Source organism: Mirounga leonina, unplaced genomic scaffold (assembly GCF_011800145.1).
Source record: "Mirounga leonina isolate KUSES-001 unplaced genomic scaffold, KU_Mleo_1.0 Mir_165, whole genome shotgun sequence".
NCBI lineage: Eukaryota > Metazoa > Chordata > Mammalia > Carnivora > Phocidae > Mirounga > Mirounga leonina.
The window spans coordinates 34,879,989-34,902,854 of record NW_023270415.1 but is presented as its reverse complement, the minus strand read 5'-3'; the positions used below and the strand labels follow the sequence as shown (position 1 = coordinate 34,902,854).

The 22,866-nt window shown below is 36.8% G+C and overlaps 1 protein-coding gene across 1 annotated transcript in view; it reads left to right on the top strand.

Moving 5' to 3' along the window:
* Positions 1–22,866, top strand: part of CNGB3 (cyclic nucleotide gated channel subunit beta 3) — a 137,110-nt gene that overhangs the window by 80,206 nt on the left and 34,038 nt on the right. Inside the window, exons 11-13 of the mRNA XM_035011483.1 lie at positions 7,304–7,445; positions 12,150–12,309; positions 13,545–13,642. Coding sequence (XP_034867374.1) covers positions 7,304–7,445; positions 12,150–12,309; positions 13,545–13,642 — 400 coding nt within the window. The remainder of the gene's footprint in view (positions 1–7,303; positions 7,446–12,149; positions 12,310–13,544; positions 13,643–22,866) is intronic.

Below are 22,866 nucleotides of genomic sequence, written 5' to 3'. Positions count from 1 at the left end.
TTTTTTCCCCCTATGTTCATCTATTTTGTTTCTTAAATTCCACATATGAGTGAAGTCATATGGCATTTGTCTTTTCTGACTGACTTATTTTGCTTAGCATAATACACTAGCTCCATCCACATCACTGCAAATGGCAAGATTTCATTCTTTTTCATGGCTGAATAATATTCATATATATTCATATAATATTCATATATATATAGTAGTTAAGGTTAATTGTTATATATATGTATGTATATATAACATTTCTTCTTCATCCATCTGTCAGTTAATGGACATCTGGGCTCTTCCCGTAATTTGGCTATCGTTGATAATGCTGCTGTAAAAATATAAACATTGGGGTGCACATGCCCCTTTGAATCATTATTTTTGTAAACTTTGGGTAATACCTGGTAATGCAATTGCTAGATCAAAGTGTAGTTCTATATTTAGCTTTTTGAGGAGCCTCCATGCTGTTTTCCAGAGTGGCTGCACCAGTTTGCATTCCCACCAACAGTGTAAAAGGTTTCTTCGCAACCTCACCAACATCCGTTGTTTCCTGTGTTGTTAATTTTAGCCATTCTGACAGATGGTATCTCATTGTAGTTTTTATTCATATTTCCCTGATGATGAGTGATGTTGAGCGTCTTTTCATGTGTGTGTTGGCCATCTGGATGTCTTCTTTGGAAAAACGTCTATTCATGTCTTCTGCCCATTTCTTAAATTGATTATTTGTTTTTTGGGTGTCGATTTGATAAGTTCTTTATAGAATTTGGATACTAACCCTTTATCAGATATGTAATTTGCAAATATCTTTTCCCATTCCAAAGCTTGCCTTTTAGTTTTGTTGATTGTTTCAGAAGCTTTTTTAAACAAGCTTGATTTAATAGATAAAAATAGTACCTTGCACCCAAGAATTAGAAGCCACCCACTCTTTTTAATCACTCATGGAAAATTACAAAAAGTGGTCATTTTCTTGCCAAAAGGCAACTTTCAATACATTTCACAGAATTGGTATCATACAGCACACATTCTCTGATTATAAAGATAAGAATTACTCCATGGCTCTGCTCTGCTCATTGAGATAGAAGGGCTCTCATTCAAAACCTAAGCTCTGGGGCGCCTGGGTGGCTCAGTTTGTTAAGCGACTGCCTTGGGCTCAGATCATGATCCCAGGGTCCTGGGATCGAGTCCCACATCGGGCTCCCTGCTGAGCAGGGAGCCTGCTTCTCCCTCTCCCTCTGCCTGCCACTCCCCCTGCTTGTGCTCTCTCTTTCTCTCTCTCACTCTCTCTCTGGCAAATAAATAAATAAAGTATTAAAAAAAAAAAACCTAAGCTCCAATAACCCTATTACCAGCTGTCAGGGGCACAGGTTGCTATTCTTACAAAGAAATTGCATTTATATATATATTATATATGTTTTATATATATTAAGCAGCATTTTTATATATTTTTAAGATAATTTGCATATGACAGTTATTAATATACTAACTTTTCCTCAAAGTTTTTAAATACCACCTTCTATTACTATGCCCCTTCTATTACTTCATATTACTCTTTGACCTCATAAGCCCAAAGCATTTTTTACTTAACCCTCTTTTTTCAATCATATGCTTAATAATATCAATAAAGAGGCGTCGTTCCTTTGACTCTTTATGGCCCATAGCTTCTCTAAGTTCTGTCTTTCTGCTCACTCTTACTCTGTATTCCTTCACAGAGGGGTCTGCAGTACCCACGAGCAGAGTCCTATGGGTCCCTGTAGAAAGGCTTACCTAGTCGAGCCCCACCGTTGGGCGCCACCTGCCGGAGTCCAGCTCCAGCCGGGGTGGGTCTCTCGTAGGAAAGGACGGCGTCGGCGAATGAGGAGACACAGACACAGGATCAGGTGGCAAGCATCTCCTCCTGACAGCCTCGGAGGAACTTTATTTATGTTAGGATACTTTTGTTTTTCCAAATCTTAGATCATTTTCTGGATCACAGCCATAGCCTTCTTTCATTTTTCCTTTGTAATGATTAACATGACCTTTATTGATTTCTGCTTATTGGCTTTCGCTAAAACTAAAAAACAGTACGCAAAGAGAAAGGTGCTAGACAGAGCGTGACCGTCTTGTTATTTTGTTCTATAGAAACTAATTCTTCGTGGAGTTAGTTTCATGATTGCTTAGATAGGCATAACTAAGATGAGTAGTCACTTTATCATGAAAACCCAGAAATATTCCCACAATTATAAAGATTGCCATAAGCAAAATGAAAGAGAATAGCAGGAGCCAGCCCAGAAATATTCCCACAATTATAAAGATTGCCATAAACAAAATGAAAGAGAATAGCAGGAGCCAGCTGTGGAGTCTCCTGTTTTCAGGATCGTCCCCCATACTTGGACTTTGTCAAACAGCATGAGTAGCTTGGCTCGCGCCAGATGCAGTCTTCCTATGTTCTTATATCAGTAAGTCTAGGTATGCATAACCATTCACTTATTCTTTCATATCATTCAACAAATTTTTTTAAAGATTTTATTTATTTATTCATGAGAGACAGAGAGAGGCAGAGGCAGAGGGAGAAGCAGGCTCCCCATGGAGCAGGGAGCCCAATGCGGGACTCGATCCCAGGACCCTGGGATCATGACTTGAGCCAAAGGCAGACGCTTAACCGACTGAGACACCCAGGCGTCCCTCATTCAACAAATACTATAAACTCTTACTGTGCTAGGTCCATAAATACCTGTCTTTGTGGAACTTACCTTCTACTGAGACCATTCTCCCTCATACCAAGTACCTCCAGTGATAAATTTATAGAAATGTGGGACTAAGGTGGATAGCAGTAGTTAAGAAGGTCCACACACAAAGTATTAAATTAGATACTTTTAAAAGTTGCATGTCCCACTATACATCCACCACAATGGCTGAAAATTAAAAAGACTGAAAATATCAAGTGTTAGGGTAGGAACATGAAGCAACTGGAACTCTCATACATTGTTGGAGGGAATGCAAAATGACAACCATTTTAGGAAAAGATCTGACAGTTTCTTTTACAATTAAACATACAACTTACATGTTGTATGTAAGTGATAAATCACTATATTCTACACCTGAAACTAATTTTCACTATACGTTAACTAAATGGAATTTAAATAAAAACTTGAAGAAAAAAAAAACATGTACTTTACAAACAAAAATTCAAGCCTAAATATTTACCCAAGAAAAATAAAAACACATGTCCATTAAAAACTTATGTAAGTACATTCAAGAATGTTTATTCATAACAACCAAAAACTCAAGACAGCCTAGGTGTTCATACATAGGAGAATAAACAAACTGTGCTATATTCATGCAATGGATTCTACTCAGCAATAAAAAGGCAAGAACTGTTGATATACACAACAACATGAATAAATTTCAAAATAATTATTCTGTATGAAAGACATTTTACAGAAAAGTGTACATATGGTATGATTTCATTTATGTGAAATTCTAAAACAGGCAAAACTCATCTCTGGTAGAAAACATTAGAAGAGTGTTTGCTCCGGGAAAAGGAATGAGGGAAATTTCTAGAGAGAAGGAAATGTTCTCTATCTAGATAAGTGTTTGGGTTACACAGATATATACATTTGTCAAAATTCATCAAATAATATACTTAAGATTTGTGCTTTTATTGTATTTTCAAAATTTAGAAATAACTCTATACAGGGGCTCCTGGGAGGCTCAGTCAGTTAAGTGTCTGCCTTTGGCTCAGGTCATGATCCCAGGGTCCTGGGATTGAGCCCCACATTGGGCTCTCCCTGCTTAGCGGGGAGCCTCCTTTTCCCTCTCCCACTCCCCCGATCATGTTCCGGCTCTCGCTGTCTCTCTCTCTCTGTCAAAAAAATAAATAAAATCTTTAAAAAAAAAATAACTCTGGACGCCTGCCTGGGTGGCTCAGTTGGTTAAGCGACTGCCTTCGGCTCAGGTCATGATCCTGGAGTCCCAGGATCGAGTCCCGCATCGGGCTCCCTGCTCAGCAGGGAGTCTGCTTCTCCCTCTGACTCTCCCCCCTTCATGCTCTCTCTATCTCATTCTCTCTTTCAAATAAATAAATAAATAATCTTTATTAAAAAAGATAATAAAATTAAAAAATTAAAAAAATAACTCTATACGAATATTGAACTCTGGTTAATATATTTATTCTGAAGCACTGTGCTCAGAAGGAAGAGACTTACAGTCTGCAAATTACTTTGAAATGCATCCAAAAAATAAGAAGGAAAAGAAAAGAAAAAATAAGATGGATTGCTGAATGGAAAATTGGAGGGATATGTGACAAAGTAGGTAGAATAAAATGTTCATAGTAGAATCTAGGTGTTCACTATAAAAGGTGGGTGTTCACTATAAAATTTTTTCAATTCTATTTTTATAACAAAATGTTGGGGGGAAGTTTCATGTCATGTTTGTTTCACAGAAGAATTTCTGTTTTCACACTAAATGTTTTTTATGGTTTTATGTCAAATTCCGCCTTACTGCTCTAACTTGGAACTGTATATATACAGCCTGTTAGATACTTCATGTATTAAATCAGCCAGATAGAATCTCCTTGAAAAGATCTATCTGCCTAGCATGTTAATATTAGAGGTGGACACACTTGACTAATTAAGCTAATCCTAGAAAAATCAATAAGATGCCATCTAATTAAATTACAAATCTTACCTTTGGTTGTGCATGTCTGAGTGTATAAGACATGACTGAGAAGAGATCCAAAAATAAACCTCAAAGCATTAGGGCAGAAAACTTTCAATTAACATAGCAGACTATTTTGTACACAAAAAAATAGTTCAAGGCTAACCCTTCAGATTCAAAAGATCAATGCCTATGTTTCACATTTGATTGTTATTTTCTAACATCCATAAATAAGAAAATGAGAGAAAGTAACTCATATTTGTTCCTGCTAACACTGCAGTGACTTTGAAGGGGACACTAATTCCAACATTTGTAATGGAGTTGGCCATGTAGGGAGAGAATCTAGTCCCTGTCCCACTCTTGGGTAGTATTGGGTTCAATATATTTCCTTAATTTAAAGAGACCCACAGGTCCTAGGCCTGTGACCAAACTAAATCAGGTAATAGGAAATTATAAATTGGAATTTGAAAAGTTAAAGTGCAATCCATAAAATTAATTCTATACTTCTTCAAGGTGGTTCTCTTTGACACCCAGTTCACTATAATATTAGCAAGTCCAAAGAAATCTGCTGGAAAAAATTACAGAGTGGTAATATTTTTATTCTCTTGGCACAGTGGTTTCAAACCTTCCCAAAGAGTTAATTATTTTTCTGTTCCTATATCCATCAGGTTAAAAAAAAAAAAAAAAACCTCATGTCCTTCACAAGTTATTGAATTTCAAAATGAGTGATTTCTTTCTAGATCTGCTTTTGAATATTGACTTAACTGCAGTTTGATTCTTTGTAAACCTCCAACTCCTTACTGTTTGAAGATCTGAAAACTGTAAACTTTTTCACAAGAAAAAGACCACTCTTGTTCAAAGACTAATACACAATTACTTGAAGTGCAAATATTTATGTGGCATACCTAGACAAGAAATAAAAGCCAGACTAGGGCCAGAGTTCTGTAAAAAGTACTGCTTTTCTGTGTCTACCCTAGAAACTAGAATTGCTAGTTGGAACCCACTAAATCCAATGCCTCCTTGCAACAATATGTGGAGATATTGTGTATATACAGCAAATTTTTCTTTAAGGATTCAGTGGGAATGCCTGATTCAGACCATGTTATCAGAGCTATATGAAATATATCAAGTAGTATGCCTAATCATGCTCAAAAATGACAATAAATGTACAATAAGTTTGTAATACCAACCTTCATTCCCACCTCACTATGGACTCTATGAAACCCTTAACCAAATGTAGCTAAGTCAATCTTACACGTTCTGTCCTAATCTTTACCATAATATTTTCTTCTGCCTTGGTTTCTAATTCACTTCCTATCTGGGCTATAATGATCCCAGTCTGCACTTGCAATTGTTCAAGTTAAGTACAGAATCTTTATCAAGTATATTTCTAAATTTGATTATTATATTAATCAAGTATATTGTTATTATACCCGATTTTCTTCAATACTAAATTTCTAGATAAATTACCTATTATACCCAAGAGAAATTTCCCTTTTAAGATTGAGGTCAGTATGCCTCTGTCTCTGTTATGGTTATATATTCAATAATTTAATAAGTGTGGGTAGAAAAGAGAGAGGAGGAATATATCTGCTCTATTTTCTATCAGTAAAAACAACTGTATCTAAACTATAAAGGCTCTTCAATCTTTATAAATATCCTTATCTCACAAATCACTAGTGTGGTAGTTTAAAGATGCCCCCAAATTCTTTGCTGCTCCTCTCATTGTAAGGATTCTGTAAAAAGTACTGCTATCCTTTCCCTCAACTCTGTGACAAAAGATTAAGACATTATGGAACTTCTAAGTTATAAGAAACCTTAGAGCTACTCTCTGTGCTACCATAGCCACCATGTAAGAAGCCCATCTACCCTGAGACTGCCATGCTATGAAGAAGCTCAAGCTAGTTGTATTGAGGGGCTGCTTGAAAAGAGGATACCCAGAGAGCCCCAGCCATTCTAACCATTCCAGCCGAGGCTCAGACATGTGAGAGAAGAAGACACCTTGGGCATTCCAAACAGACATAATGTGTAGAACAGAAGAACCCAGTCAACAGAATCAAGGCCCCAGATATTTGGCCTCAATCAGTCTGCCCAACTATCTTCAGTCATTAAAGTCACCCAGGCTGAGGGTCTACTCATCACGGAGCATTGATGAGCCATCTCTGCTGGGCTTTACACAAACACCCAACCCACAAATTTATGAGTCCTAATAAAATAGTTGTTTTATACCACCACTAAATTTGGGGTGGTTTGTTTTGCAGCAAGAGATAAGCAGAATAGCTAACAAACACCTTCCGCAGGGCTAATTATTTAGTCATTTCACAATATTTATCAAGAAGTTTATGCTAGGGGCACCCGGGTGGCTCAGTCGTTAAGCATCTGCCTTCAGCTCAGGTCATGATCCCAGAGTCCTGGGATCTAGCCCCACAGCAGGCTCCCTGCTCAGCTCCCTCACTTGTGTTCCCTCTCTCACTGTGTCCCTCTCTGTCAAATAAATAAATAAAATCTTTTTTAAAAAAAGTTTATGTTAGTACACATGGTATTTGCTAATGTTTCCTATAGAAAGAAAATCATGATTAGGAGGAAATGTGTTATAATTTAGTAGTAATCGATACTCCCAAGCATAGTCGTATTTTAATGTAATAATAAAAAGCAAAATGTATGTATTTTCTTTTCACAGGTATCTGAGATGTTATTACTGGGCCGTTCGAAGTTTAATGACCATCGGGGGTCTTCCAGAACCACAAACGTCATTTGAAATTGCTTTTCAACTGTTGAATTTTTTTTCTGGAGTTTTTGTGTTCTCCAGCTTAATTGGTCAGGTAAATGGAGATGTGAATCCCTAGCTACATAATGCTACTATTTTTGAAAGCCTAATAAGTCTTTATAAATTTACAGAAGAAAAATCAAAATCCATCTAGTGCTTTCTTTTTTTTATACTAACATTCATATATTTTAATGAATTGGAGGAAGATGTGAATGAGTCAACTTTGCCTTTCAATTTTTAAACTGTTAAATCTGTCAGAAGACCTATCCACAATGAGTGTCAGGTTAGACTCAGAGAAAGTCAAGTTTCTAAATTGACTTGTTGGAATTTCCTAAAAAACCTTTAAAATCTCCCTTCTTTAATTAAACTTCAAATATTGTCATAAAGTCCCTAGATTAAAATCAAATTCAGAGGTCACTTAAACCAGAGGCTAACAAATGCCATCTAGATCATTTTAATAAATAAGTCATTGGTTCATAAATGTTTATTATGGCATCTCTTTGTCCTTATTCTCAAGGAATCACAGTCTAGTAAGAAAGTAAAACAATCGCAAATAACTGTTGCAAGATAGTTAGCATTTGCAAGGCATAGAGCCCAATATCTTTGTGGATTCCCAGATTCATAAGTAATAAAAATCTGGATAGCATAGCATTCTTAGAAGGTATACTTCCTTGGAAGATACTTCGCATACCATATGTTTGAGAACAAAAAAGTCATGTTGAGATTTGTATCCTGGGTAAAGAGTTAGGCAAAATCACAAAATGACTGTTCCCACTAGATAAGTCATTAGTTCTCACCACACTCACTGTGGTATGAATAAATCCCATGCTTTAACAAAAGTTAGCAATAAAAACTATTTTTATAACATTTGAAGCTGACCACAAATAGTCAGAACTCAAATCCTACATCCATGAATATCAGGGTCTGCTATCCATGGTAAGTACCAAAGGAAAGTTTGAAAGCTCTATATTAGTTCAGAATAGGGAAGTTTCCCAGAAGAATGTATTTGCAACATCTTAAAAAAACAGATAGGATTCAGTAGTTATAGACAGATAGTCCAATCAATCAGAAACAGTATGTGAAAGAAGGCAATGATAAAACACAACTGTGTTTGAGGAAATAGAGAATGGCTAGAGTGAAGAGTGCTTATAAATAGGTTAGAGATATACCTAAGGACAAAATATTTTAAGGGCTCTGAATGTTAAAGATGTTGAACTTTATCTTAACGGCAACGGGAAGTCAGCCAATGGGGAATTTTGAACAAAGAAGAGATTCAGGAAGATTAATCAAAATATAATATGAATTGGAGGAAGTGATACTGTCTTTAAAAGTAGGTTTTATTATGGGTAACTCAGTTGGTTGAGCATCCAACTTTTTATTTTGGCTGGGGTCATGATCTCAGGGTCGTGATCTCAAGGTCCTGATCTCAGGGTCATGGGATCAGAGAAAGACAAGTATCATATGATCTCACTGATATGAGGAACTTGAGAAATAAAACAGAGGATCATAGGGGAAGGGAGGGAAAAATGAAACAAAATGAAACCAGAGAGGGAGACAAACCATAAGAGACTCTTAATCTCAGGAAACAAACTGAGGGTTGCTGGAGTGATGGGGAGTGGGAGGGATGGGGTGGCTGGGTGATGGACATTGGGGAGGGTATGTGTTATGGTGAGCACTGTGAATTGTGTAAGACTGATGAATCACAGACCTGTACTTCTGAAAAAATAATGAATTATATGTTAAAAAAAAAAAAGATAGTAGGAAGGGAAAAATGAAGGGGGGGGCAATCAGAGGGGGAGACAAACCATGAGAGACTATGAACTTTGAGAAACAAACTGAGTGTTTTAGAAGGGAGGGGGTGGGGGGATGTGTTAGCCCGGTGATGGTATTAAGGAGGGCACATATTTCATGGAGCACTGGGTGTTATATGCAAACAATGAATCATGGAACACTACATCAAAAACTAATGTATGTTGTAACACTACACCAAACTAATGTATGGTGACTAATATAACATAATAAAATAAAATTTAAAAAAAGATAGTTTGTTATACAAACAGACCCAGAAAGAAGGATCACAACATGCCAAGGGGGCACATGGGGAAGCACCAGGGTAAGGAACAGGTGAAGCAGGGTAAACAGATTTAGGATTGGCTAGTTTGGATAATTTTAGCAGGTTCTGGGGTGTAGGGGCTGTCTCTTGGCTGGTTGGCTGGTACTTGGCTTTGGAGTGGATCAAGTGGATAGTAGCCTGGAATATGAGAGTCCAATAAAGAAGGATGTTGGGAGTATGGCCTCTGGATTGTTACTTTGCCTATGAAAGGTGCACTCCCAGTAGAGTTGTTTGCTATCTCTAGGAATTAGCTAACTCTGAGAGAGATAGTACCAGATATCAAAGCATCAAAATACAGAAAATTTAAAAATATGGTTAAAGAGATATAGAAGGATATGGCAACTCCAGCCTGAACATGGTAACAGAGTAGAGAGAGAGATTGTAAGGAAACTCTAGAAAATATTTAGGTTTGGGAAGAACACACAAGCAGTTAAAAACTGTAAGTATAAATATCATAATCTTAATGGCTTAATCATTGCATCAACAATGATTGAAAATGGAAAACTGGTTTAGAGAGAAATGCGATTAATTTGAACATAAATAGCAAAAATCTTATTATTCCATAGTTTCTCATAAAATCTGTGTGAGGTAGCCACATCCCCTTCAATGCTGTCTCACTTTTATAGATGAGGCAACTCTAGTTTAAAGAAATTAAGAGGCATCCCTAATTCCTACATGATAATTCACAGTTGTATGATATGGCCATATAATATTGATAGTAATAGTAAAATTTAGCATGTATTTAGCACTTATTATGTCCAAGGTAATATTTACAAGATTAAAAAATTATATCTAGCTCCTGTTCAATTTTCTTGTTACTCCGAATGTAGTCTTTGTACTAACAGCAGAAGAGTCACTTGGGAAATTCAGATTTCAGGCCTCACCTCAGAACTATGGAGTTATAATCTGCAATTTAACAAGACCTTCAGGTGATTTATATGCACATGAAAGTTTGAGAAGTGTTGCTTTACACACCACACCACATCTTCCTTTACATTGAATTTGAGGTTCCAACAGGAACAAAAAGGAATATCAAGCCACTAAAAATGTCGTACTAGAGCCTCCACCCCATCCCTACTGCAGAAAAAGAATGAGACAGGAGATACAGATTTATGCCTTAATCTCTCATAGTGAATACAAGATGCTGAGGAAAACAGTTAAAAACAAAAGAGGGACTGGGACACAATCTCCACTTATTCAAAATCCCCACATACAACCACACCAAGTACTACACCCTGGACCTGATCATCACATTTTAATTACAATATTCTATTCTCTGATACAACTCATAAAGACTGACATTTTCTCCCCCTAATCTTGAACACATCATGGAACACATGTCTTCTTCACCAACGCTACCAAAACCAAAACACAGTGTTGCTGAAAGATAGCACATAAACCGTTCAGATTACTGTCACTATAATTTCTGGGCCCTCAACGTTGATCAATAATGCTCTTAATTATCCTTGGCTCCCAATTTAAAGCTCTATTAAATCTCCCAACCCAACCCCTAATATTCCAATTCTCATGGCCTTAGGTGACTTGGTAACGTTTTCCATCTGTCAAGAATGGCTTGTAAAAAGGAAATCTAGTAACTGAGGTTGTTGAAGGATATTTGGAATAGCCCCAAGGAGTAAGTCAGGGACTGAAATAGATGTATCCAGTTTGACTATCTGCATAGCTCCTCAGCAGATACTTTTGATAAGAAGAAAAACCTATTGACTCTAAAAATATAAACTGAGGAAGGCACCACAATAAAAGAGTCATTTGAGGTAGACCTCAAAGAATGAGTAATTTTTCTATAAGCAGAAAAGGCACAGCTACTAGAATGAATGAGCAAAGTCTCAAGAATGTAAAAGTGAGACCCTGGTTTTCCTCTGTATTATAAACCCACAGTCAAAGCAAATTTACAACCACTTGCTTCCCTCTATGTGAGAGGAAGAGTCAAGCTATATATCTTTTTTGTGCTGAGACCTTAAAGATCAGCTTTTAACCTAGAGTGGGTTTTTATGGCTGAGTTATAAACATCCAAGAACTAAAACCTGACAGTTCCTTAAGTATTGTCACAGCAGTGGATGATGCTTCAGTAATTTCAGCACATTTCAACTTCTGCTGAATACTGTGCCTTAAGCATGATGAGATTTGATTTTATCTGTCTAAACAACACAAAGGGAAGTACAGAGGTTGCAATTTCATGATGAATTGAGTCTATATAGCCAGCCACACTGGATAATCTATGAAGGATGCTTTCAAAGTGAGACTCACAAAAATGGACTAGACATTCTGCCAGGTAATTGCTCAACTCTTTGTACATCCCTTGAATAAGCACAAGCTGTATAATTTTTAAAATATCAACTAACATCTTTGCAGTTATACACACATTTGCAAAGAAGATTGTGTGCAGTCACAATCCTCACAAAAACTTCACATGGTAAGTAAGACAGGTCCTATTGTTGTCCTTATGGGTTCAGAGGGAGGATATGATTTATGTAAATGGTTGAAATTAAGGCTCAATATCAGCATGTTAAAAATCAAGTAGTGCATTAGAGTGGAATGTATCTCATAAAAACTCTTAATTCAACTGGGCTTTTAGTAACTCTTGCAGTTCATCTGCCGAGTGTGGAGTGACCATATTTGTGGTTTTAGATGCAAGATGTAATTGGGGCAGCTACAGCCAATCAGAACTGCTTCCGAATCAGCATGGATCAGACCATTTCCTACATGAACACTTATTCCATTCCTAAAAGTGTGCAGAATCGGGTATGGACTTGGTATGAATATACATGGAACTCTCAAAGAATGCTAGGTAAGCAAGGCAAATTACCAACTAAATCCCTGTATAGCATGTCCATATAATGCAAGTTCTATAAGTTAGAAGCTGAGACTAATTGGATTTCAATAAAAGATTGGAAAACAACGGAATGATTTTTAGAGTATCAGTTTAATACCATGAGACTTTTTCCTACATATCCAGACATAACTTACCAGTTACAAATCCTGGAAAAGCATCCACAGCTATTCCTGAGGACATGGCAAATGAGGAAGAACAGCAAAAGGAGCAGCAACAGGTTCCTTCCTTCTCTCTAACTGTAGATACTGCTCCAACTCCTTGGTTTAGGAGGGAACTAAGGACAAACAGTCCTTGGAAACAAGGAATTATGTTTTTATATGAAGGACTTTCATATTTAGAATCAATATTGGAATCAAAATAAGGCTATATCAATTCTTTTTTTTTCTAAATTGTTGTAAGAAAACATCAAAAATAATCAACTCTCAGAAATTTGTACCATACTAGAGACTAAGAATAGACAGGTTTGTTTATGGAACATTTTATCAGCCTTAAGGCCCATCATTAAATTTACATACAAAAAAATCTTTAATGTATTCACATTCTTCATTGAGTTAATAAGCAAGTAAATAACAATAATTTGAATTTACTCAACACATTTCTTCTTAGATTCCATTCCCAACTGAGCCATCTACCAACTATACACAATTGAACAAGTCACTTACAACCTCTCTGAACTTCAGTTCTTTTTTTTTGTTTCTTCTTTCTGCAAAGCAGGATTGAGAACACTTACCCTTGGGTTTGTCAGGCGGGTCAAATAAGATAGTGACAGAGCTCAGTAAGCTTTCAAATGCCACATGGTACTCATTACAACTTGCCATCCCCAGGATGTTAGAGCTGGAATCCACAGACTCAAAAGACAAGAACTAGATCCTTTTTCCATCAGGTTGTTCACTAGCCATTGTCTCATGATCACTAAACTTTACATCTAAAGTTTCAGTAAACACAATGTCCTGAAACTATTCAGAACTATTATGTCATCAATAGTTAAAATACTTTTCTCCATGAAAGTGATAGTGTGACTGTGATACATATGTATGTCCAATAGAAGTAATAAAAGTATAGAATTTGATGCAGCTATTTATAAAAAGAGTTGGCACTTTGTTTCCTCAATTTTTAAAATTTTTCTTATACTTTGCTGATTTTTTTATTAATTATTCTGCTTCTGGGTTCATGTGTTTGTCTTTGCAAAGATGAGTCCAATCTGCTCTGTACCCTGCCTGTCACCATGCGATTAGCCCTCACCGTGGATGTGAACTTCAGCATCATCAGCAAAGTCGAGTTGTTCAAGGCGAGTGCTTTTACAATGAATACAAAAACACCATATCAATTTCTCCATAAAGTCTAAGCTCTTGCTATATATGGCATTTATTATTTTTATTGCCTTATGTTTTAACAAAATCAACAACCTAGAATTTATGTGGAGTTAGAGTCAAATAAACTGTGGGTCTCTCTTCAGCAGATGACTTGTTCTTTAGAATCCACTCTCTCCTAATTGGTGTCAGAAAAGAGTTCTTCAGGCTCTTCTTGAATTAATTTAAATATAATTAAGCTCTACAGCTTTATGTCTTTGCTACTATGCACACAATTTCCCATTTACGAATGTACCTTGGCAATGCGTGACAAACCCCAAATTAGCTCTGGATTGGCCGGACAATCAGAGAATTGTGACTAACCATGTCTTCTATTACTAACGTTTTGGATTTAGAGTTTTTAGATGGCCAAATTCAAATTTAGAGCCATTTTTTTTTTTTAGAAAAAGTGCATAACATAAATTTTTTACTTTTTGAATGTTTTTAATTTTACCACCCTTGCACTTCTTCTTAATGCATTGTACTGCATGTTTTTCTCATTAACATTTAATTCCGTGTGTAGCATTCACTACACACACTAATCTATTTCATTATCTGTTCATTCTGTTCATTTAATAGATATTTAAGTTCCTACTATATTTCAGGCGTCATTTTAGCCACTGGGAATACAACAGTTGAAAACAAATACTTGCACACATAGAGCTTAAATCCCAAAAGAGAGGGATGAAAAATAAATATGAAACATGTTTGGAGGTGATAATGCCATGAACGAAATTGAACAGGCTACAGAGGATGAGAATGGTACTGGTCAAAAAAGGCTACTCTAATGAAATGCAACTGAGTGTTTAAGCAAAGAACTGCAAAAGGCAAGGAAGTGAGCCATGCAGATATTGGGGAAAGGAAGGGGGATTTGGGCAGAAGGGCAATATTATAGGAGGATAGACAAGATGAAGCCCTGAGTCGGGAACATCCTAAAGAAGACAGAATAGCTGAAGCAAAGGTAGAGTGATGGGAAGCAAAATAGTCAGAAGACAGTAAAAGAAAGGGAGTCTGGGGCAATAGGGTGGCTCAGCCGGTTGAGCTTCTAACTCTTGATTTCAGCTCGGGTCTTAATCACAGAGTCGTGGGATCAAGCCCTGTGTCAGGCTCTGCACTCAGCTTGGAGTCTGCTTGTCCCTCTCCCTCACCCTCTGCCCCTACTCCTGCTCACGCATGTGCTCTCTCTCTCTCTCTCTCTCTAAAATAAATTTTTAAAAAAAGAGAGGAAGGGAGGCTGGGACACCTGGGTGTCTCAGTCGGTTAAGTGTCTGACTCTTGATATCAGCTCAGGTCTTGATCTCAGGGTTGTGAGTTCAAGCACCATACTGGGCTCCATGCTGGGTGTGGAGCAGAAGATGACTTATTTAAGATCTGTTTGAAGGGATCATCCCTCCTATAATGTGGAGAATAGACCACGGAAGCAAATGTGAACATTGGGGAGACCAAATAGTGGTTACTGCAACCATCCATGGAAGAGATGATCATGACCAGACCCAGAGTAATAGGAGCAGAATTGTTAAGAAGTGGCCAAATATTGGATATATTTAAAAGAAAGAGGCCAAAGTTCTTGTTGATTATGTGAAGGGAGAGAGAAAGAGAGAGAGAGAAAGGAATCAAAGCTGACTCCATGGATTTAAGCCTGAGGAACAGGAAGAACAAAGATACCATTTGCAAAATAAGAAGTTTTAGAGTAAGTATAGGATGAGGGGGAGAGAAACAGACTCTGTTTTTGGATAGGTTCACTTGAAGTGGGAGTTAGACCTCCAGATGAAATGCCATGTAGGCAGTTTGATGAATAAATCTAAGTTCAGGGGAGATGTCCAAGCTGGAGTAATAAATTTGGGCATATTAATACACTGATGTATTTTAAGTCATGGGACTAGATGTGATCCCCTAGGATGAAAGTGAAGGCAGAAAAGAAGATGTAATCCAGACAGCTTTAAGATATGCCTTGAAAATACATAATCAACACCGTTGGAGACAAGATGAAGAAGCCGAAGCTGTATGGTAAAATGGTTGGGCAGAGTCATTTCCAGTGTTAGGTTCACCCCTGGCTCCATAGAATACTAGGGTTAGGTCAGTATCCTAGGACTCTTTTCTTGATATAACTAGATTTTGATGAAGATATGAACTATGTGATCCTCAAATTGGCAGATGACACAAAGTAAAAAGAACCGTTTAAAATGTGTTAGATTATAAAACTTAAAAATAACTGAATATTTTAAACAATAAGCAAAGTCAAGATTAATTTCTACAGCATAAAAGTTCCAAATTTATGTCTAAAATTGAAATATTACAAATATAAAAAGAGCCATAGTTAGTTTTATAACAATTTTTTTACCTGGACTTTTTTGCTGACCTCAAATTCTGAACAAATGCCCCAAATTTTAACATAATTTGGCTTTCTTGATTATTTCAACAACATACCACATTGCAAATAACCAGTTGTAAGAATTTTGCAAGGTAGATAAGCCAAGGGAATAAGAGTTAGGAGTTGAATAGTGGACCAAGGAAATAGTAAAAGGATGATTTTTTTAAGATTTTATTTATTTTTTTAAAAAGGTTTTATTTATATATTTGAGAGAAAGAGTGAGCAAGAGAGAGCATGAACTGGGGGAGGGGCAGAGGGAGAGGGAAAAGCAGGCTCCCCACTAAGCAGAGAGTCCGATGCAATGCGGGGCTCCGGGCTTGATCCCAGGACCCCAGACCGAGCCAAAGTCAGATGCTTAGTTTAACTGACAGAACCACCCAGGCACCCTAGTAAAAGGATGATCTCATAAATAAAATTATTTTATGATAATACAAATCAAATCAATGATTGCTTCTAATGGGGAGTGAAAGCCACAAAGCTAAATTATTTTCACAGTATTTTAAAAATGTTATAAAACTCTCTATACCTTAATGACTAGCTTAACTAAGAGTAACTAACAATTGGCTCTCTTTAAAAAAAAAAAAAAGCTTTAACTTATATACCACTGACTTTTATGGGATTATCTCTAATTTGGGAAGTTATCAGTTTTTAGTCTCAGAGTTTTTTTCTTTGCTTTTACATATATTTTTTTAAATCCATAAAGTCAGCAACATCTGATTGAGAAAAAAGGTTAAATCTTCACATCTTGTTAATGCTGTTCATAAACTTAGATTCATTATTTTCTAACATTTCCATTAAAAATACATTTTCTTCCAGATAGAACCCATTTCCATTTATATTTCTATTAAATAAAAAAAAAAGTTATCTTTTTCTAAAGCTAAATGAAGTAGAAAATAAGTAGGTATGGAATCTTTCTAATTTTATTTTTGTGAAGGCAGTCTTAGTAGATTATATAAATTTGTTATTTTTCTTAAGGAGAAAATAGGCTAACTAGTGATCCTACACCCCTACCTCATAAATTATACCCAATTACTTGTTGCTTCTGAATCAGTTACACACATACACAGAGTGTCACCTATGCAGTCAGGCTGAATGCACAATGGAGAGGATATTTGATGTATGCCCAAAGGATGCTTAGGAGTCTACAGGGTGAGAAGGTAGGGGCTCCTGAGCAGGAGCCTTCTTATAACTTATCCTTACAAGTTTGGGAAATTATAACCTGTTCACAGGATGAGAAGAAGTTCTTTATAACCAGAGCATGGGGTGATAACCAAAGATGAATCTAGAAAGGTCAGTTGAAGCCAGGTTATGTAGTGTGGGCCCAATTCTATAAACGAAGGAACCTGGAAAGGAGGAAATTCAGTGTAGATTTCAGTTTTACAAAGACAAGAAATGGAACTACACTGAATAGACCAGAATATCCAAGGGTAACGAAGGGAGACTGTCAACTGTCGAAAACCTCCATATCTTGAATTCTTCCTGAAAATGAATCTTCCATATCTTTACAAGGCAGGCTGACAGGAAGAGAGAGAGAGAGAGACAGAGAAAAAACAGAGAGAGATCTGGCACCAAGATTGGAGGCTGGCAAGCATGTTTTGTGTCTTTCCAATCTTCAGGATTAGGGGAAATAAAAGGTCATTGAAAATCATTTAACTTACAAAGATGTATTTTAAGATGCCCTAAAGAATCTTTTAGGTTTACATTACATCATTAGTTTTTGATGTAGTGTTCCATGATTCATTGTTTGTGCGTAACACCCAGTGCTCCATGCAGAACGTGCCCTCTTTAATACCCATCACCAGGCTAACCCATCCTTCCACCCCCCTCCCCTCTAGAACCCTCAGTTTGTTTTTCAGAGTCCATCGTCTCTCATGGTTCATCTCCCCCTCCGATTTCCCCCCCTTCATTCTTCCAGTCAAAAATTTTTCAAGGACTTTTCTCCATCTTGTAAATTTGAGAATGGATACAGATGTAGTAGAAGTTGTTTGCAATGCAGGACCAGAGAATGATTCTAAGCTAAATAACTTTGCTTCAGTTTTTTCAAAGGCATATATCTTTTCCTTTAATTTTGTATTATATTCAAATTTTTAAAAAAACTGAAACTGCTCTCTCTCTAAAAAATAAATGAATACATCTTAAAAAAAAAAAAAAAAAGGAAGGGGGTACATCTGGGTGGCTCAGTCAGTTGAGCAGTTGAGCATCCAACTCTTGGTTTTGGCCCAGGTCATGATCTCATGGGTCGTGGCGTCAAGACCTGTGTTGGGCTCCATGCTTAGCAGGGAATCTGCTTGAGATTCTCTCCCTCCCTCTCGCTCTGCCCCTCCCCACCACTCATGCACACACACACTGTCTCTAAAAAATAAATGAAGAAATCTTTATTAAAAATTTAAATATAAAAATAAATAAAAACTGCAAAAAGCATACTGTGCTTATTTTCCTTTCCTTTTTTTTTTTTAAGATTTTATTTATTTATTTGTCAGAGAGAGAGAGACAGAAAGAGCACAAGCAGGGGGAGTGGCAGGCAGAGGGAGAAGCAGGCTCCCCGCTGAGCAGGGAGCCCCATGTGGGACTCGATCCCAGGACCCTGGGATCATGACCTGAGCCGAAGGCAGACACTTAACCGACTGAGCCACCCAGGTGTCCAGCTTATTTTCCTTTCCTCTTAGCCTTGTGAAATTTGTTTATATATTAGTGGAACAATGACTGTTGTAATGCTTTAGCAAAAGTAATATAATGCTGGAGTATTATAAATTATAATATGAACAATATCCCATGAAAGTTGTCCATACTATACTAGATCCTTCAATCCTAACACTGTCACCATAAACCTTCTATACCCAATTTTTACATGGCCTCTACATTAATCAGTATAGTCCAGAGAAATAGAACCAATAAGTTATACACATATATAGAGAGAGAAAGATACTTGTTTTAAGAAATTAGCTAACGTGAAGGGGAAAATGAAACAAGATGAAACCAGAGAGGGAGACAAATCATAAGAGACTCTTAATCTCAGGAAACAAACTGAGGGCTGCTGGAGTTGAGTGGGTGGGAGGGATGGGGTGGCTGGGTGATGGACATTGGGGAGGGTATGTGCTATGGTGAGCGTGGTGAATTGTGTAAGACTGACGAATCACAGACCTGTACCCCTGAAACAAATAATACATTATATGTTAATAAAAAAAAAAAGAAAGAAAGAAATTGGCTAATGTAATTATCAGGGCTGGCAAGTTCAAAACCTGAAGGTCAAGCCAGCAGGCTGGAGACCCTGAGAAGAGTTAATGTTGCAGCTCAAATCCAAAGGCAGTTTGGAAACATAATTCTCTCTTCCTCAGAGGACTTCTGGGTTTTTTTTTTTTTTAACTCTTAAGGCCTTCAACTGATTGAATAAGGCCCACCCACATAATGGAGTGTTTCCATGCTTTACTCAAAGTCTAATAACTTAAATAGTAACCTCATCTAAAAAAAACCTTCATAGTAACATTTAAACTTATGTTTGACTAAATATCTAAGAAGGCTATAGCCTAGCCAAGTTGACACAAAATTGATCGTCACAGCTCCCAAACACTGTCAGAGTTGTATAGAATATAATTAAGTCAAAGGTAAGAAACCAAGCTCTTGCTAATGCCAAATTTGAAAATTGATACATGTGTCTTCTCAAAAATAATAGCTGCTGTTTATTATTATTCTCACTATGTACTACACTGTATTATTTGCTTCAATACCTTCTTTCAATTTATTCTCACAGCAAACCTCTAACAAAGTTTTATTAATATCCCCATTTTAGAGAAAGTGCAAACTACTTACTTGCCTGAGGCCATAGATCTCAAAGCAGTGGGACAGGGCTTGAGCACAGGTTTTTCTTACTCCACAGTATGAACTATGAACTTAACCACTCTATGATGCTATTTTTCAATTCCCCACCAGCCCTATCTGGATGAATGGTAAGATGTTGAGGAACCAGAGAAGTTTTCCTAGGGTCAAAAAACAATGCTAGCTCAAGGCCATTCTCTAGCAATTTTCACAGAATTAGTATTAGCACATCAGTTTCACACGCAGAAACCTAAATTCACACACACTTTGCTACTCTCCTACTAAGAAAAGACCCTAAATCTCATGTAGTTCTTTTCTCTCTCAGTCAAAGCAAGAGAATTAGAGTCACAGGATTTTACTAAAACTTTGCTTCAGTCAATTATGGTTAATTAGTAAGATTTGCTGATTCTACATGAGGTTATCAGAGCTTCTGAAGAGCTTAGAGATGAATAGTCATATTATAATATTTTTTAAATTTTTCCACAAAAAAAATGGCTCTCTTCCTTGCAGATTGCATGTTGTTACAGCCCAAGCTCAAGTATTAAGCTAATAAGGAACAATTCATTTCTATAAAGCTGGGCAGTTTTCTCTACTTTCTGATGATCTATTATTTTGATTACAATTTTTAAATATCATTTATCAAATCAAGTGCTAGGGAAATCACATTTTGCCTCTACCACTAAATTACCAGGAATGGGAGAGAATTTAATAAAAGTTCTATTGTGCCACCTAGTGGTCAGAATTTAAATCTCATCCCTCAGAAACTGAAAAAGAGCTTAACAGTAGGAAATCAGGGATCCAGATACCAAAATGAGAATGTATGCACCACCAGTCTGTTAAGGAAAACACAATGTTTCTCATTATTTGCTGCTCTAGTAAAAATGCAGAACAGATCCCAAACAGGACACCTCACTGGGACCTGTGACTCATTGTGATTATGTGGCAAGTGAAGCCTGGAAAAGTTTTGACTTTGGTGGTAGGAAAGATGCAGGGTGAGGTGACAAACTATGTGAGTGACAGACTGAGTCAGGAATGGAATGGAAATGATGTAATTATTTCTACTAGTCACACACAATCCCCCAGAAGTAACAGCCTAATCAGATATGCCATCACATATTTTCTCTGAAGGGTTTCAAATCAGAGCATTACAGTGAGACTTACTACATTTCATTTTTATTAACTTTATTTTTACCCTGGTGGTATCAGTAATAAGGTATTGTTGCAGATTTTTTTTAAGTATTTTAAACAATGAGCTTATGACCCAGATGAACTCCATTCAACTCTACACCTTGAACAGTTACTCTGTCCAAAGCGTGAGGCACCCATAGAGTCCCTGCTCGCCAGTGCCTCCCAGTAAGACAGGGAAATTCTAAATAATAATATCTTTGGTTGTGTGATGATTATGTGACTCGAAACATATAAAGTGTTTATATCAACATCTTCCACATAGTAAATTCTATTGTTATTATTACCATATTACTAACCGGAAAATAAAACTGATACAATCCCACAGGAGTTTCTACACTGGTGAAATCAGGTTCTTGGTGTGGCCCTGCTTAAACCTAGTTTCAAGATGGATTAGATTCATCCACAGGGTTGTGACTTCCCACTTTGACTATGATACTGAAGCTCCCAGAAAAATAGAATTATTGTCAGTTCTCAAGGAAAGCTTGATGGAGATGACTTTCACTAGTGTTTGCAAATATTGAGCAAAGGGTTGGGTCCAACATCACTTAGAATTCAGTAAGTTATGACACAGTAACTTGCAAATTATTTATCACATTTCACTTTGCTGCTCCCAGTAACTACCAATCAGTAGCATGACTGGCTGGGTCAATAGCATGGGCAACTCGATTCAGAATTCTCTGCTCTACACATATCACCCATCACTTGCTTAATAGGAATGGGGTTTAAGATGGGATAAAGCATTTCCTTTTATAATAAATAAGGCTGAGTTGGGAAAATCCTTGAAGACTATTGTTTATACTTAAGGGACTCCTAAAGTCACAGTGAATTATAAATTATTGATAATATCTTAAATTCTGTTTCAAAGAAGTTAAGCAGGAATAAACCTAGAAATGGAGAACTCCTACAGGACTGAGAAGGTAGTCGTTCCAAAAATAAGTTTTACCAGCTTTTCATTTGTGTTCAGAGCTTGGCATTATTAAAAGAACTTTCTAGGTACAGGAACCACCATCTAATATATATGTTATGTTTTGAATTAAATAAAAATAAAGGGGTGCCTGGGTGGGTCAGTCAGTTGAGTGTCCGATTCTTGGTTTCAGCTCAGGTCATAATCTCATGGGTCGTGGAATGGAGGCCCCCCCAGCTCCCCATTGGGGGTCCGTGCTCAGGGAGGAGTCTGCTTGGGATTCTCTCTCTCTGCTGCTCCCCCCAGATCTCATGCACTCTCTTTCTCTCTAAAATAAATAAATCTATAAAAATAATAATAATAAAATAAAAATAGAATTTCTCTATTTCTGTTCAAATCTCCAGAATCTTTATTCAAATCTGTAATACACATTTATATAGCACTGAGTTTCCCATTGTTGAAAATGGAATAATATCTAACAACTTCATTTCATGCATCACCCCATATTTACTTAGTGCCTAGCATGTCCCAAACATTGGTGAGACACTGAGGGTACAGAAGTAAATAATACACAGATCTTGCCCTCAGTTGCTCAGAATGTGGATTTAAAAGACAACAACAACAACACACACACTCTGCTGATTCCCTTTCTCTGACATCTATTGCATGTGTGACCTTAGGGAAGTAATCAGTAGATTTCCTGAGCTTCCATTCCCTCATCTAAAAACCAGGAGTGATAATATATTAATTAATGCCAGGCATCACAGGAAGGTTGAAAGAATAAAACAGGTAAACATAAGAAAATAGTAAAATTTAATACAAATGCTATTAACATAATTCTAATGTTGATACTTATACAGGTATTCTCACTTTATTTTTAAAAAGGA